This window comes from Capra hircus, assembly GCF_001704415.2.
Source record: "Capra hircus breed San Clemente chromosome X unlocalized genomic scaffold, ASM170441v1, whole genome shotgun sequence".
NCBI classification, from domain to species: domain Eukaryota; kingdom Metazoa; phylum Chordata; class Mammalia; order Artiodactyla; family Bovidae; genus Capra; species Capra hircus.
The window spans coordinates 55559431-55577175 of record NW_017189516.1 but is presented as its reverse complement, the minus strand read 5'-3'; the positions used below and the strand labels follow the sequence as shown (position 1 = coordinate 55577175).

The 17745-nt window shown below is 40.9% G+C and overlaps 1 protein-coding gene across 1 annotated transcript in view; it reads left to right on the top strand.

The window, feature by feature from the left end:
- GLRA2 (glycine receptor alpha 2) overlaps positions 1 to 17745 on the top strand; it is a 207022-nt gene that overhangs the window by 174728 nt on the left and 14549 nt on the right. Inside the window, exon 8 of the mRNA XM_018044055.1 lies at positions 315 to 464. Coding sequence (XP_017899544.1) covers positions 315 to 464 — 150 coding nt within the window. The remainder of the gene's footprint in view (positions 1 to 314; positions 465 to 17745) is intronic.

The window sequence follows — 17745 nt, the reverse complement described above, 5'->3', positions numbered from 1 at the left end:
TCCTCTCCTTTTTTTTCATGAAGGCAATTCTCGTAGTTATCTTTGGGGCTGGTCTCAGGGGCTACTTGAGCAGGTGGACTATACTGAGAAAGATAGAACAAGGACTGGGCCAGGGGGTGGAGAGGGGGCTGTAATTTTCACTGCTCTGCTCAGAATCTGCAAAGTGGGATGGAAAATGCTTAAGTATTTTCTTAAGGAAAGTCTAGAAAATAATCCTTGTTGAAGGGAACTGAGGTTTGTCTGCTGCTCACACCATAAGGAACCTGGTTTCCCCACCAGTTTTCATGGTGCTTCTCTCTCTCCCTTTCTCTCAGGTCTCCTACGTTAAAGCGATTGACATCTGGATGGCGGTGTGCCTTCTGTTTGTGTTTGCAGCCTTACTGGAATATGCAGCAGTGAACTTTGTCTCCAGGCAGCACAAGGAGTTTCTGAGGCTCCGGAGAAGACAGAAGAGGCAAAATAAGGTACTGTTGACTCTGAGTGCAGACAAAGTCAGGTAGAGTTCGAGGTGTTTAACCAGGCAATGTAATTTAGAAAACAGAATAACACATAGTGAACAAGAAGCTGAAGTTAATTTTTGTCCTGATTCATATACTGAATTACTGCTCAGGTTGGTCCTTTAAAATTGGGACAGAGTTGTCACATTTAGCAAAGAAAATTCATCAAGAGATGAATGGATAAAACAGATATGGTATATATATACAATGGAATATTACTCAGCCATAAAAAGAATGGAATAATGTCATTTGGAGCAATATGGATGGACCTAGAGATTATCATACTAAGTGAGGTAAGTCAGACAGAGAAAGACAAATATCATATGGTACCACTTATAGGTGGAATCTAAAAAATGATACAAAGGAACTTATTTATAAAACAGAAATAGACTCACAGAAATAGAAACAAACTTATGGTTACCAAAGGGCAAAGGAGAGGAGGGATAAATTAGGAGATTGGGAATAACATGTACACACTACTCACTATGGAGAACAGTGTGGAGATTTCCTTAAAAACTACAAATAAAACCACCATATGACCCAGCAATCCCACTACTGGGCATATACCCTGAAAGTGAAAGTGAAGTCGCTCAGTTGTGTCCAACTCTTTGCGACCCCATGGGCTATAGCTCACCAGGCTCCTCCATCCATGGGATTTTCCAGGCAAGAGTTCTGGAGTGGGTTGCCATTTCCTTCTCTGGAGGATCTTCCTGACCCAGGGATTGAACCTGGGTCTCCTGCATTATATACCCTGAGAAAACCATAATTCAAAAAGACACAGGTACCCCAATGTTCATTGCAGCACTATTTACAATAGCTAGGACATGGAAGCAACCTAGATGTCCATTGGCAGATGAACGGATAAAGAAGTTATGGTACATATATATAATGGAATATTACTCAGCCATAAAAAGGAACAAATTTGAGTCAGCTCTAGTGATGTGGATGAACCTAGAGCCTGTTATACAGAGTGAGAAAAACAAATATCATATATTAACACATTATATATGGAATCTAGAAAATTGTACTGATGAACCTATCTGCTGGGCAGGAAGAGAGACACAGACATAGAGACTGGTGGACACAACGGGGGAAGGAGAGGGAGGGACAAATTGAGAGTAGCACTGAAACATCTACATTAGCATATGTAAATTAGATAGCTAGTGGGAAGTGACTTTAAAACACAGGGAGCTCAAATTAGTACTCTGTGACAACCTAGAGGGGTAGGATCAGGTTGGGGGTGGGGGGAGGCTCACTAGGGAGGGGACATACGTATCCTTATGACTGATTCACACTGTTGTATGGCAGAAACCAATACAACATTGTAAAGCAATTATCCTTCAATTAATAATTTAAAAAGAGGCCAAAAATCATATATATACTACTATATATAAAAAAAGTAAATGACAAAGGACCTACTGTATAGCACAGGGAAGTTTACTCAGTATCTTATAATAACTGATAATGGAAAAGAATCTGAATAAGATTTCATATATATACACACATATATATGACTGAATCTCTTTGCTGTACACCTGAAACTAACACAACATTGTAAATTAACTATATTTCAATTAAAAAATATACAGGGCACACAAGCCTGAATTTCAGATAAATGATAAACAATATTTAGTATAAGTACATCCCAGATGTTACATGGAACAGACTTATATTAACACATTATTCCTCGTTTATCTGAAATTAAAATCAAACTGAGAGCCTTGTGTTTTGCTACAGCCTAGCAACTTTAGTTGGAGATATATATTCCATCTGACAAAATGACTTTAAAACCTTATTGTTTTGAACATTAACAGTTTGTGTGTCTTTGAGCACAAAACTACTTTGACTTTTTCATGAATTGCTTGGCTTTATGTAAATAAGGTCCCTAATCATGTTGATTTCAACCTGATAAATCCAAGTAGACTGATTTCATTGTCTCAACTTAAATTTTAATGCAGAAACTCCAAATTTACATTACCTAGAAGTTGAAGTTGGAAATACATGGCTCAAAATCTCCACTTCAGTGGTTCCCAAACTTGCCTGCACATTAGAATAGCTTGGAGATCTTTCAAAAATCCCAAACCTTGGTCATACCTCATACCCATTCCATCTCAGTCTCGGAATGGGGCACAGGAGTAATCTCTGAAGCTCCCCAGGTAATTCCAAGTGCAGACGCATTTGGAAGCAGTGGTCTGGTTTATAATACAATTTCATATAGCACTCCCAGAAGACTTGCACTTTTTTTCAGTTTCAGATTCCAGGAGAGAAACATGCTCTTTGGTATGTAGAACATTAGTGGCCTGTAAAAATATCACTAGAGAACTGAAGTTAAAGTTTTACACACAGGAGATGAAAGATAGTTTTCAAAATCTCCTCCCCCTAAAAATGATAAATTGAACCGCTGGTAAAGCCATAGTTCATACTACATCTGTCGGAGCAAAAACAAAAATGTTTCATTGTCAATTTAATGCTTCCAAATACCTAGATGTAAAGGTGAACATTGTAAGGTATGCTCTTTTTAAAAATTTTTATTTACTAATTTTTGGTTGTGCTAGGTCTTCCTTGCTGGCTGAAAGGGCTTTTTAGATGCAGAGAGTGGGGGTTACTCTCTAGTTGCAGTACACGGGCTTTTCATTGCACTAGCTTTCTACTAGCAGAGCATGGGCTTAGTTGCCCTGTGGCATGTGGACTCTTCCTGGACCAGGGATCAAACCCATGTCCCCTGCATTGGCAGGCATATTCTTAACCACTGGACCACCAAGGAAGTCTGAACATTGCAATTAGATGTTGCTTACATTGACGAGCTTATAGGTGTAAAAACTGAGTTATTACGCAGCATGTGCCAAAATGCTTCCTTCACATACTCTGGGCTGGCAGCCTGTGTGCTGCCCTCTTTCTCTTCTCCCTCATCCCAGGAAACAATACACAGCGGCGACGCCCTTCGCTGCACATTGCTCAATATCAAGCCTCTCTCAATTTTCACTCCCCTGATGGTGCTAACCATTTCTTGAACCTCTTCCATTGATGTCTAGCACAAAGTGGCAGAAGTTTGGGGTCACATGTGCCACTCAGGAAAAATTACTAGAATGTAAAGGTATTACAGTTACATAAATTATATTCTCAGAATTCCCTGGTTTAGCTTAGTAATTACCTACTGACTGTATGCTCTCCCAGACCAGAAATAGAAAAGAAGTTTCATTTTGCTCCCTGATTCTGAATAACTGGGAATACTTTCATGGAATGCTATGTGGAGGATTCTTAGATTGTATCTGTATCTTATCATAAGACACTTGGAATGCTTGTTAAGAATAGAGAGAGTGTCACACTCAAATCTTGTGAAACAGAGTCTGCAGGGAGGTCACTGAGAATTACTACTTTTCACAAGTGTGCCAGTGAGTCCTACGATAAGGTTGTTTGGGGGAAACATGGGCAGTATTAGAGCAGGTGGTAGAGAATGAGAAAGATAAAAGAGTAGGAAATGAGGTCGGAGAATGGTAATTTCAAGTTCATATAAGTTTGTAGACCAGTATGAATGAATAGATTTTATTCTGATTGGATTAGAATCACTGGCTAGATTCAACATAGCGAATATCAGGATGTTGAGAAGGTAGTTCATGAGAAGCAGCAGCAGATTAGTCAGGAGGCTATCACAGAAATATGGGACATGCTGCTGGCATAGACTGTGGTACTGGTCATCAAAGTGGCAGAGTCAAGAAATTCAGTAATTGCCTTATTATTTGATAATTACTGCAAAATAAAAAAAGATCATCATTATAGAGCTGAATGGTCCATGCCACTTTCCACTACCAAAACTGTTCCTGTTGGGATAAAATGTGGTCATCCTGTCAATAATGAAGGCAGTATTCTTACCTCCATCCTACAGAGGACAAGAGGAAAGCACTGAGAGGTTAAGTAAAACAACCAAAGCCACACATGCAGGCAACTTGCCTCCAGTGTCCCTGACCTCAGCTACTGCTGTGCACAGTTCATGTTTTACATCTTACATTCTGATCCAGTATCTCTCGCTCACTCACACACTTAACATCTCTCATGTACCCTAATATTTTCTACTATTTTTTTTTAAGGCTGGTCCATCAGGGATGAGGTTGGAGTGAGGCAAGTGCAATTAGTCACATGAGTACAGGGTCAGATCTTGTTTTTTTTTAATCTGTTTTTTTTTTCACCACGGATTTTTGCATTAATAAGGAATTTTTCAAATATTGCATTAAAATAATGCCCTGAAGTACTGGGGTTTTGGCACCCTTACATTTTGCACCCGAGACCTTACTCACCTTGCCCTAGTTTCAGCCCAGCTGGTGATGAACTATTAAATTTTCATAAACCCTACTAGGTTGTAGCCTGAATATAAAACAAAAACAAGCCACCATTTTTAAATGTTCAATGTTTCCAACGAAAAAGGGCATCTCTTTAGTTTCCCACTAGGAAACTGACCTCCCCAGCACAATACAGTAGATTCTTTAGACAGTGTAAGAATATCCGAGAACAGATTACTTCCCAAAGTGAAACTGGCATGATGATTTATTCAAGGAAGGTGTTTATGGAGGGAGCCCCTGAGACTACAATTACTTATGTGGGAAGAGCGGTGCTTACTGAACAAGTTATGAAATGGGGTCACTTTCAAGGAGGGGCCAGGCAATTTGCAACTAGGTGCATTCACTTTTCCTTTTCTACATCTCAAAAAGCAGCCAGTTTTATCAAAGCTGAGTTTCTCAGTAACAATCAAGCCAAGATCTTCACTGACACATACTGCAAATCCCTATGATTGGGCCAACCTTGGTCTATTAGAAGTTGATGCCCAGGGTCTATGTAGGAAAATCCTATTTTTATTTTATAGCCTCAGCTCCAGTAAGTCTTCACACCATGTGATAGTTTAACAACTGTCCCACAAGAACTTTAAAGCCTCACTTGCACCTCACTCACCCTGTCTTTTTATATTTGGCCACACCACTCCTAACTTTGGCATTGTGCCTGATTTCAGAGGTTTCCAGTTACCCATAGAGCCCTGGCTTCTTTATTTTCAGTAACTAAACAGAAATTGAAGCTGTTTGAGAACACGGTTATGACTTCTAAGCCACTTAAGGCTGAGCTGCCTTTTAAAGGGAATGCTGTAAACACACCGTTTAGACTTCAGTCTCCCCAGAAGAAAATAAGAGATCTTAACCTAATTGGCGGAGAAGGCAATGGCACCCCACTCCAGTACTCTTGCCTGGAAAATCCCATGGATTGAGGAGCCTGGTGGGCTGCAGTCCATGGGGTCGCTAAGAGTCAGACACGACTGAGTGACTTCACTTTCACTTTTCACTTTCATGCATTGGAAGGAAATGGCAACCCACTCCAATACTCTTGCCTGGAGAATCCCAGGGATGGGGGAGCCTGGCAGGCTGCCATCTATGGGGTCACACAGAATAGGACACGACTGAAGCGACTTAGCAGCAGCAGCAGCAACCTAATTGGACAACAGGGTGAGAATGTGAGGCCCTGACCAAAATGCCTCACATGAAAGTAACTTGGGAAAGTACTCATTTTTTGCAGTTTTCTCTTTCCCTCCCTTATTTATCAGTCCTTCAATTCTTAGCTAAATTGTTAATTTCTCAAAAGATAACTTCTTATTAATTTGAAATATGTATACATATAACTGAGTCACTTTGCTGGACATCTGAAACTAATACAATCTTTTAAGTCAATTATGCTTCAATTAAAAAAAAAATTTCCTGATCCTATAGGGCTAAAAGGATGCCATTCTTTCAAGTATCCATATTACCTAATTTGTTCCTTTTACAAGGTGTCAAATTCTACCCATTTGTTGCATGTTTTACAGAAGAATATAAAATTGACATGTATTGTGGGTATTATTTAGGACACTGTACCTAGAAATACCTGAGTCTTGCTCTCAACCAATCATCTTCCCATTGACCTATTAGAGGAGAATAAACCTACAAACACAGTAACTATTTTACTATTATCCAGGCTTTAGCCTCAAATCCCAGTGCCATGCCTCAGGAGAAGAACACCTTAGAAGAAGCCCTGTCCCTCCACTCAGTAGGTCCAGAAGCTCTGTGCTATTTGCGCCCCAATGTTTCAGAGCCCTTAGATCTCCCACCCACTGCTGAAGGCCATAAGACAAGGACCCACAGCAGATGTTCATCGAGGAGTAGCTTTTTCACACCCATGGGATCCTGGAATGTCCCCAGTCAGACCAATACTCCTCCTTAAGGACCAAAGTCTACTTCCTCTCTTCCTGGGGACATCCCTTTAAACACTTAAACATGGTGAACCGGAAGGCCTTTTCAAAGTTTCTGGGTTGAACTGACCAAGTCCTTCCTATGGTACGGCTTATAGCTCCTCAGCATACTGGCCAGCCTTTCTGTAGTTTGCTAGTGACATCTTGAAGTATGAATCACAGAATGCGACAGTCCAGGCATGATCAGGATGTAACACAGAAAACCAGCAATATCCCCTCTGTTTATCTGCACTTTTCATAGAACATTCAATTACAGTAGTGCTTTTCAGTAGTCATATTCTACATTTGACTCCTTTTGATGTTGCTAATGCTTGTTCATTTCCCAAGTCTTTTTTCCTATTAATACAAAAAGCTGTCAAGTTATCTGTTCTTAATTATGTGCTTGATTTTTTCCAAACTTAAACAAAGGACTTTATATTTATTGTTACAAATTTTTACCTCATTGAATTTGGCCCATTTTTTAGATGGCATTTATCTTCTTCATAGTGATTTAGTTATCTGGAAAATTAGCTACCACATCTAGCTCTTTAACACTGACAAATAGGTGCCAATGCCCTTCAAGCAAAGGCCACCAGGAACAAGCCAGTAGTTAAGTTAGGCTTACTGTTCTTTGCAGCAAGGAAGAATGTGTACTATAGAGAGGACTCTAAACTGGGTGATTTGGGAAGAAAGTCTAAGGAAACAGAGGTCTGCTCTAGACTGGATGCTGTCAGAAAGCAGGGGAAATTCTAGGATTAGGTATCTCAATAAATCTTATTTATAGGAGGGCAGACTAGAGTTAGAATAAAATTTTATTTGGTAAAGAAGAAGGAATCACTCATTTTAACTGAAAGATGTTGAGTATTTTCTGAGTGTCAGAGTGACCTTGTTCTTATCTGTGCTTAGCTAACATTACGAAGTGACCTTGTTTTGTTTCACTACTCTGATCATAGTCTCAGAGTAACCTTGAGGATGGTATCCTGCAAGATGATTTGAACCATCAACATACAAACAGAAGCTCTGTAATTTACCAGTTATGTGACTTTGGCAGGTTACTTTTAAAAAGAGTCTCTGTGCCTCTGTCTTCTCATCTGTAAACAGAGTTAAAATGTATTTATCTTATAGGACTGTGGTGAAAATGAGTTTTCATGGGTAAAGCTCCTACAACAGGTCCTGGCATGTGCTAAGTTCTATGTATAGTGAGTGCTTGCTTGAGTATCCACTTTCTTCACCTCTAAGGTATATGTATCCTTTATGAACAGGATCATAAAGGTTTTGCTCAATTTATGAGAGAACATATTCTATACATTGGGCTTCCCATGTGACACAGTGGTAAAGAATCTGCCTGCTAATGCAGGAGGCATGGGTTCGATCCCTGAGTCAGGAAGATCCACTGGAGTAGGAAACGGCAACCCAATCCAGTATTCTTGGCTCGAAAATTCCATGGACAAAGGAGCCTGACAGGCTACAGTCCATGGAGTTGCAAAGAGTCAGACGCAACTGAGCTACTGAGTGTGTGCACACACACACACACACACACATTCTACAGATTAAAATCAACTATCTTAGAATACAGCAATGGGCTGCCAACATGCCCCCTCCCCCATTTTTATTCCTCTTACCTTTCTTTCACAAAGGGAGATTAGATTGCACAGCAAGATGTCACCCATGTACAGCTATTTTTATAATCATAGAGTTGAAATAATGAATTTGTGCTTTTACTCTACAGTGTCTACACAAGAGAAGCAGAAAGATTAAGTGCAACCTGAATTCTTCCATTTTACCTCCCAGTGCTAAGATGTAGTTTAGCCACAGTCAGTCAGCACAAGACCACTTTTCTCAAAGTCAGAGAGCCCTTTAAGACGCTGCCAACTCCATCCTCAAGTCTGCTTGCGTGTAAGCCTCATAAGCATCCTATTCTAATAGATCACTTATCTACAAAAAAAAAAGACCCTGACAATTCAATTAGAATGTAAATGGACTTTAAAAGAAGGCTGCTGAAATGCAGATGTCACTACCACTAAGCCTAACTGCCAAACAAATCTAAGCAAATGGGGAATCCATTGAACTATAATTAGAGTAGGGTCATCCTTTGAGAATCTTAAATGGCAACCCACTCCAGTATTCTTGCCTGGAGAATCCCATGGAGGGAGGAGCCTGGTAGGCTACAGTCCACGGGGTCGCAAGGAGTCGGACACGACTGAGCTACTTCACTTCACCTTTCTCTTAGTCGGACAACTATGAAACTGAACTGAATTGAACACCTTTCTCTGCCTCTCCAAAAGCTTGTTGTTGTTCGGTCACTTAGTCATGACCATCTCTTTGCGACCCCATTGACTGCAGCACACCAGTCTTCACCATCCTTCCCTATCTCCTGGAGTTTGCTCAAATTCATGTTCATTGAGTCGGTGATGCTATCCAACCATCTCATCCTCTGCCGCCCTCTTCTCCTCCTGCCCTCAATCTTTCCCAGCATCAGAGTCTTTTCAAATGAGTCAGCTCTTCACAGAAGGTGGCCAAAGTGTTGGAGCTTCAGCTTCAGCATCAGTCCTTCCAGTGAACATTCAGGGTTGATTTCCTTTAGGATGGACTGGTTGGATCTTCTTGCTGTCCAAGGGACTCTCAAGAGTCTTCTCCACACTACAGCTGGAAAGCATCACTTTTTCGGCACTCAGCCTTCTTTATGGTCCAACTCTCACATCCATACATGACTACTAGAAAACCATAGCTTTGACTATAAAGACCTTTGTCTGCAAATATGCTGTCTAGGTTTGTCATAGCTTTTTTTTCCAAGGAGCAAGCGTCTTTTAATTTCATGGCTGCAATCACTGTCTGCAGTGATTCTGGAGCCCAAGAAAATAAAGTCTGTCACTGTTTCTATGGTTTCCCTATCTATTTGCCATGAAGTGATGGGACTGGATGCCATGATCTTCGTTTTTTGAATGCTGAGTTTTAAGCCAGCTTTTTCACTCTCCTCTTTCACCTTTATCAAGAGACTGTACAGTAGGACCTTGTTGTCTATCCATCCGATATATATAATAGTTTGCATCTTCTAATCCCAAACTCCCACTCTTGGAATCTCTGAGAGCCAGTGTAGAACAAGCCTCAGAGGGAAGAAGAAGTTGGGATATTTACCCCCTGCCCTCAACAGTTATTAATGGAGGGCTGTTTCTGCAGTAAGCAGTATTGCCAGCTTGCCCTGCAAAACTTGAGCATGCTTTTGGGGCCTAAGACACTCCCCTTTTTCTCACAACAAGGTAGGCAGAGCTTGTAGCAGAAAACCATGATTGTACAGTGAGTGCTGTAGGGATATGGGGCGGCATCCACAGTGTTTACATACAGCCTCTACCATGTGTACATTGACTAATGAGCAGACACATTTTCTGTCTCTCCCTGGACTGTAAGCATCTCAAGGGCGAACTCTGAGGATGGCTTATAGAAGGTATGCAATACATCTAAACTGGGTCTATGAATGAATGAATCAATAAAATCGTCTCAAAGCAAAGGAAAACAATCATTTTGAAGAGAAGAAAATCAGAGTCAGATATGACCCAGTAGGAAGGAAGGTAGTAAAGAAAATATAGATAATAGGAAATAGCCTCAGATAAAAGAACTAGAGGAAAACAGTAAAAAGACAGGGATTTAATTTGCAAGGCTGCTTTTCCAAGTCACTTTTCTTTTTGCAAAAGGAAATTCCATATTGCATGCCCTAAAAGAACAGTCAATCATAATAACCTGGAAGAAGGAACATCTGAAAAATATTTTAGGACTATATACCCCTGACAAGCACGAGCTCTTTACCTTGATGATACAGGGAAATTACAAAGTACCATGACATTTGTTTTTTCTTGCTGGCTTTCACAATTAAGTCCAAACTCCTAATTCACTCAGGTCTGTTAAAGCCGCATCTAAACCCCTCAACCTTTAAGACAAAAAATAAACATGCTGCCTACCTCCCAGGCGAAGCATTTACAACCTCTTCAAAATCCTGCTTGCTACGGAAGCAGTTGTTACCTTAATTAATGATCTATGAAATCCTCTTTAAACACTTTGTGCAAACCTGTGGCAGAATATGGAAAAAATGCTAAATGACTGAAGAGAACATGCACTGTTTTACTGTCTTTGTCTTGAAAGAAGAAAATTTCCATCCAAGGACCAAAAAAAAAGGAAGCTTGCATTTCCAATCTAAAAATATCTTTATAAAGTATTTTCTGTTTGTTAATCTTCCAATGGCTAGCTTCCCAACATGGAATCTGTGGGGTTAATGTCCTTGACATGACTATGCACACATTTATAGCAAAGGTGTGAGGCAAACACGGTATTTTATTACTGAAAGGCATTTTAGAAGTTCTCTGGAACCTCATTACCCAATGTATGGGTCTCTGGACTAGCAGCATCAGCATTACCTTGCATGCAATTGTTGGAAAAGTCTCAGGCTCTGACCTACTAAGTCATAATCTCTTGGGCTGGGGCCCGGGAATTGGTATGTTATCTAGGTCTCAAATGATGCTCATGTGCATCAGAGTTGGAGAAGTATTGATCTAGAGCAGAATAGTCAAGATGGAGTCCATATACCAGCAACTCCGGTGAGTTGTTAATTACAGTCTGCAACTGAGAAAGTGCATTTGTTATTGGTTATTCTCAATTCCTGTGCTAGTATAAGGAGTGAGGATTCCTATGTATTCTCCCAGTTTGAGTAACAAGCCCAGGGTAGAAATACCTTTTTGAAGTGATGTACTCCATGGAATTAAAAGATGCTTGCTCCTTGGAAGAAAAGCTATGACAAACCTAGACAGTGTATTAAAAAGCAAAGGCATCATTTTGCCAAAAAAGGTCTGTATAGTCAAAGCCACGTTTTTTTTCCAGTAGTCATGTACAGATGTGAGAGTTGGACCATAAAGAAGGCTGGGCACTGAAGACATGATGCTTTTGAATTGTGGAGTTGGAGAAGACTCTTGAAAGTCCCTTTGGACAGCAAGGAGATCAACCCAGTCAATCCTAAAGGAAATCAACCCTGAACATTCATTGGAAGGGCTGATGCTGAAGCTGAAGCTCCAATACTTTGGCCACCTAATGCAAAGGGCTGACTCATTGGAAAAGACATTGATGCTGGGAAAGATCAAAGGCAAAAGGAGAAGAGGGCAGCAGAGGATGAGATGGTTAGATAGCATCACTGACTCAATGGACGTGAATCTAAGCAAATTCCAGGAGATAGTGGAGGACAGGGGAGCCTGGTGTGCTGCAGTCCATGGGGTTGCCAAGAGTCAGACATGACTTTAGGACTTAGCAACAATAAAGATTATGCACAGGGCTTCCCTGATAGCTCACTTGGTAAAGAATCTGCCTGCAATACAGGGGACCCCTGGTTTGATTCCTGGGTTGGGAAGATCTGCTGGAGAAGGGATAGGCTACCTACTCCAGTATTCTGGGCTTCCCCTGTGGCTCAGCTGGTAAAGAATCCACCTGCAATGCAAGAGGCCTGGGTTCAATCCCTGGGCTGGGAGGATCCCCTGGAGAAGGGAAAGGCTACCCACTCCAGTATTCTGGCCTGGAGAATTCCATGGACTGTATAGTCCATATTGTCTCAAAGAGTTGGACATGACTGAGACTTTCACTTTTCACACGCAAACCACAGTGCCTTACACACAGCCAACACTCATCAAATATTTCCTTTCTCTTCCTTTGTCTGTTTTGTTTTGTTTTAAGCCCACAAAAAAAGGTCATCAGCAATCTTCTAAACAGCTGAGGCTATCATTCATCTTTCAATCTGAAGAGCCTGTCACATTGTCTAGTACATACTAGGTTCTTGAGAAATGTTGAATGAATTGCTGGTTTCAACTCAGGGCTCCTTGCTCAGTGGCCTGAAGGTGGGAAATCAGTCAGCAATAAGTCATTAGAAGTCATGCATTTCTTATGCAGGGCATTTTAAAGATCCAAAATTATGTCTTCACAAGAATCCAGCCCACTGGCATCTGACTTCTAGCCCCACACAAAAATCTATGGGGAAAGAAATAGACAGTTACCTGGAATAGTATAATTGAGTTCTTGATGTAAAAGTATCTCCACATGCTCCTCTGACTCTTGAAAACAACCCTGCATATTATTTTGATTAATTTCACTGCCTACTGTTCAGTGCATAAGAGGCTCACAACTATATTATTCAATTCCAACCTAAAAAAGGAAAGCATTTAGGAGAGAATAGGGAAAATGTGTGGCTACTGCTAGAGGTGGCAGGAGGAAGTGCCTCTGGGAGGGAGCTATCATTCTCGAGCTAAGGATGGAAGGTTGAATTGTCATTCAGCAGGCAGACAAGTAAAAGAGAAGAGGACATGGGAAGGCCCAGAGAGGAAGAGAAGTCTGGGTTATTGAGGGAACAGAGAGTTTTTAAAGCAAAGGGTATGTCATGAGAAACAATGGAAAATGAAACTCAAACAGTCTGTTAGGGTCTGATTAAAAAGGGCCTGGCAATCTGTGCCAACAGGATCTGGATGTTTATCCTGGAGGGAAACTATCAGTTCATGGATAACCAGAAAAGTGAATTCAGAAACTTTCTTTTTTTTAATTTTTTTTATTTTTAATTTTTTTATTTTTTTTAAATTTTAAAATCTTTAATTCTTACATGCATTCCCAAACATGAACCCCCCTCCCACCTCCCTCCCCACAACATCTCTCTGGGTCATCCCCATGCACCAGCCCCAAGCAAGCTGCACCCTACGTCAGACATGGACTGGCGATTCAATTCTTACATGACAGTATACATGTTAGAATTCCCACATCACTGGATCTTATTTCTTGTAACAAAAAGTTGCTTCCTCTGAGAAGTTCTTAAAAACTTGGAAGCATTTACTGCTACCTCGTTGGTAAAATCAAATAAAAGCTGTACATAGGTAGAGTCTAGGGCTCCGCAGGAAGTGTCAGGGCCTACCACCATGCCTGATCACAGCAGACTGTCTCCCAGTCTCCCTATGAAACCTCAGCACCTTTTCAAGCATGACAGATGACAGCAGCTATGTGTTTAAACAGAACATGTGACTCTTGGTCAGGACTCTTCTGTGGATCTGAAAGCCTCTCTTTTAAATTTTCCTATGACAAGCATGTACCTATCATAGCACATGCCTATCATACGGCAGATACTCAGCAAAGATGTGATAAATGAATAATGATAGCAAAGAAACAAACCAAGGCCATCAAACATACTACTTTTCAAATTGTGGGCTGTGAGTGACTTGTGGGTCATCAAATCAGTTCAGTGGCTTACCACCAGCTTCTTTGCAAAATAAAAATTAGAAAAAAATTAGAAAATGTCAGAGTGCACCCTGTTTTGGAAAATTAAATATCACTTTGCAAACCTTTTGTTTCTGTTAGATATATCAATGTGTTTAGGATGTGTGTGCATGTCCTGGCTGGTAATGGAAAATATCTGCTCTATCTTGGGTCACAACAAAGAAGTGACTTCAGGGTACAGCAGGTTAGGTAAACAAGTTCATCTGAGCTTTTGTGGATTAAACCTTCTCAAATACCCTTAAGACTCAGTCACAAGTTCCAGTAGCACAGGGTCCTTATTTAGTTGCTATGACAACAGGAACAGATGGTGTACCTTGCACTCACTATTATGCCTCGCCACAAAGCACTGAGCCCCTTGCCCTACTTACCGGCCCCCATCCACACCCCACCTGATGACTGTGGTGCCCAAGACCCTGTGGGCTCACCAGGAAGTAACCTGTGTCTGTAGCATGGAAGCTGGGTCATAAGGAGGCATACACTGGGGGAAAGAGATACATCTAATCAGGATTTCAAACTGTTTTCTATGAAAATGTATCTTATTATCACCACTTAAGTTCTCCTCGGAGAAGGCAATGGCACCCCACTCCAGTACTCTTGCCTGGAAAATCCCATGGATGGAGGAGCCTGATGGGCTGCAGTCCATGGGGTCGCTGAGAGTTGGACACGACTCAGTGACTTCACTTTCACTTTTCACTTTCATGCATTGGAGAAGGAAATGGCAACCCACTCCAGTGTTCTTGCCTGGAGAATCCCAGGGACGGAGGAGCCTGGTGAGCTGCCGTCTATGGGATCGCACAGAGTCAGACACGACTGAAGTGACTTAGCAGCAGCAGCAAGTTTTCCTCTTTGACTCTGCTTATAACTATTGCGTTGGCATCTTTGAAAAGGAAAAGGAGACAGAGTCTCCACTACATGCCATGTCCTATGCTACCTACCTTCACATACACTCTCTTAATTAGAAACTTGATTGCTGCACAATTAGACCAATGGACTCCGGTATTATTTTCAGTGTGCCCAATCTCTGTCTTCTGAGTTTACTGCAATAAATCTTCCCTCTGGGCCTAGAGACAATTTTCTGCCTGAAATCTCAGATCTGGTAACCATAGTAATGAAAGAGAAGGAGGGGACATCTTGGAAATGCAGCACAGATACTTAAAAAAAAAAAAAAACAAACTTCTGTTATTTTCCATTTCCCTTTTCCTGATTTTTTTCTGCGAGAGTTGCTTACAAGAAGCTACAGTTGAAGTGCTAGTGAATAAATGGGTTTCAGGGAAGGATGACGAAAGCTGAGGCACAGATGATCTACAGAAGTAAACAATCATCCAGAAGAATGGAGCATAGATTGTGTTTCTGGTTCACTTCACTGCTTGCATGTCCTTGGAAGAAGCAACAGGAAAGTGCCTCCTGATGGTTTACAGTCTTCATTTGCTACTAATTTTAACACAGAACCTATAGTCCATCCATACTCAACAGAGTAGACCTAGCTTATGAGGATCATTCAAATTCCAAAAAAAAAATATGATCAGCCACAGAAAGTAGGTTTACAGTTTTTCATCTGGAGAAAACGTGTGTGTTTACTGTGCAAAGCAATGAAGTGATGGCCCAGGGACGTTTCTTTTTAAAGGATATGCCTCACTGCCCCTCTGTCAAACCTTCCTAAGGCTTCTCCAAGTCACACCTGGGTGATTCCATCATGATGTTAACCTGCCTCTTCAAAGTTGGGAGGAAGGGATCAAGGGCAAGACTAAATATAGGTCCAATTCTGTGGATAGAGTTCTCAGTTTTTGAGTTTATTGAGCTCCCTGCAGAAATGAACAGTTTGCCAAACTTTGACAGCCAACAGCACTGACTGCTCTCCCACTGAGCAGCTTTCAGCAGAAATGGAGCAGTGGGAGGGAAGAGGAGAAGGAAAGAAGTGGATATTCGGAAGGGTGTTATTATAGTCTGGAGCCTCTAGGCTGTCAAAACTGGCTATGATAAAGAGACCTCCACAAACGTGTAGACTTCTAAAAATATATCCATTCTGTGCCTAGTTTACATAATATGAGGTTACACATTCCTATTTACAGTTTTTTAAATTATTCCATATTATATATTTTATATATTTTGAGAAGGAAATGGCTACCCACTCCAGTATTCTTGCCTAGAGAATCTCATGGACAGAGGGACTGGTAAGCTACAGTCCATGGGATTGCAAAGAGTCAGACATGACTGAACACCTAACACACATATTACATATTATAATCTTCTTCAACATTATAGCAGCAGCAAGCGACTTGCTGCTTAAGCGAAACCCTTAGAAATGATGACATAGAATAGTATGCAAGTCAAAGATAATGAAAAGCGAGAATATACCAGAACCAAACTGTTCCTGTGTGCTGATTATATTAGAGCAGAATTTCTCAAAATGGGATTAGAATGACCAGAAACTTCCAGGAGATAATGAGGGTCATAGCAGGGCACAGCTTACTAAGTACATCTTTCCAGCACTTGGGTCAGCACCTTCAATGTGGTTTGCCCTCCTGGACCTCTTAGCAATTTTCATATACAACCAGAGACTCATAATCAGAAGGTACATAAGTAGTCATCTCGTCCCCTAACCCACATCAATACCCAACATTTCCAACAAATGATCAAACACTTGAATATCTAACAACAAGAAATTCATTACCTTCCAAGATGTTGTGCTCCATGTTCAGTCACAGAGATGTTTGAAGCTGTTCCACACGTTGGTTGAGTTGAATTCTGTCTCCCTGTAATGTCAACCAATTGTTTTTGATAAGCAATCTTGGAATCAACAGTACAGAGCGTCTTCCCTTTTCTGAAAACACCTGTTGTATGAGCCAGGCTCATTTGTTTCCAAGGCCAGCCTCTCTTGCTCCTGCTATGGTTCTTCATTTGGTGTGCTTTCAGGAACACTTAGCGTCCTGGAAAGGTTCCCTTGCCCCTTATCCTGCTCTCAGTCTGTCCTGTCTGTGTCTCTTACCTCTTTTCCCATCCAGTGATTCAAGGACAACAGTCCATCAACTGGGATATCAAAACAGTTCCTCTTTCAAGACTTTGAGTGGTCTAATTATAGTAAAGACTTGCACTGAAAAGGTTCCTGTAGAGTTGAAGTTACAGTGGCTCAGTTGAAATATGCATAAGTAAAGGAAGCTGAAAGAAGAAAAGCAGAAATGTGGGAGAATGATTGCCCTGAGAGAATGTGACTAAATCTCACCTCCTGACATGGTCACTAGAGTTCCTGGACTGGGTAGCCCTGCTGACACCTTCATTCATATCATCTTTCTTGCTAACATTTATTGAGTACATATTATACACCAGCACTGATACAAGCCTTTAATGTGCGTTAGCTCACCGAATCTTTTCAAAAACTCTCAAAGGAAGACGCCATTATTCCCCTTTTTATTGCAGAGGAGACTGAAGCACATAGAGATCTGAGTAACTTATCCAGCTCCCACAATGGTTATTAACAGACCAAGGGTGGAAACCAGGAGTACTGGATCTAGAATCCAGGTTTCTTACCATAATAGGGTGTTATAGACTCCTCAGATTTTCTTACAATATTTTTATAGTCATTTCTTAAAGAAATTCCCCATTTAAGTTGTCATGAGGAGCTTTCTGTCCTTTGTAACAAATCCTTAATCATTAAGATACAAAAAGATTATAATATACTTAAGTTAAAATATACTGAATATACAGTTATAATATACTGAAGTTCAG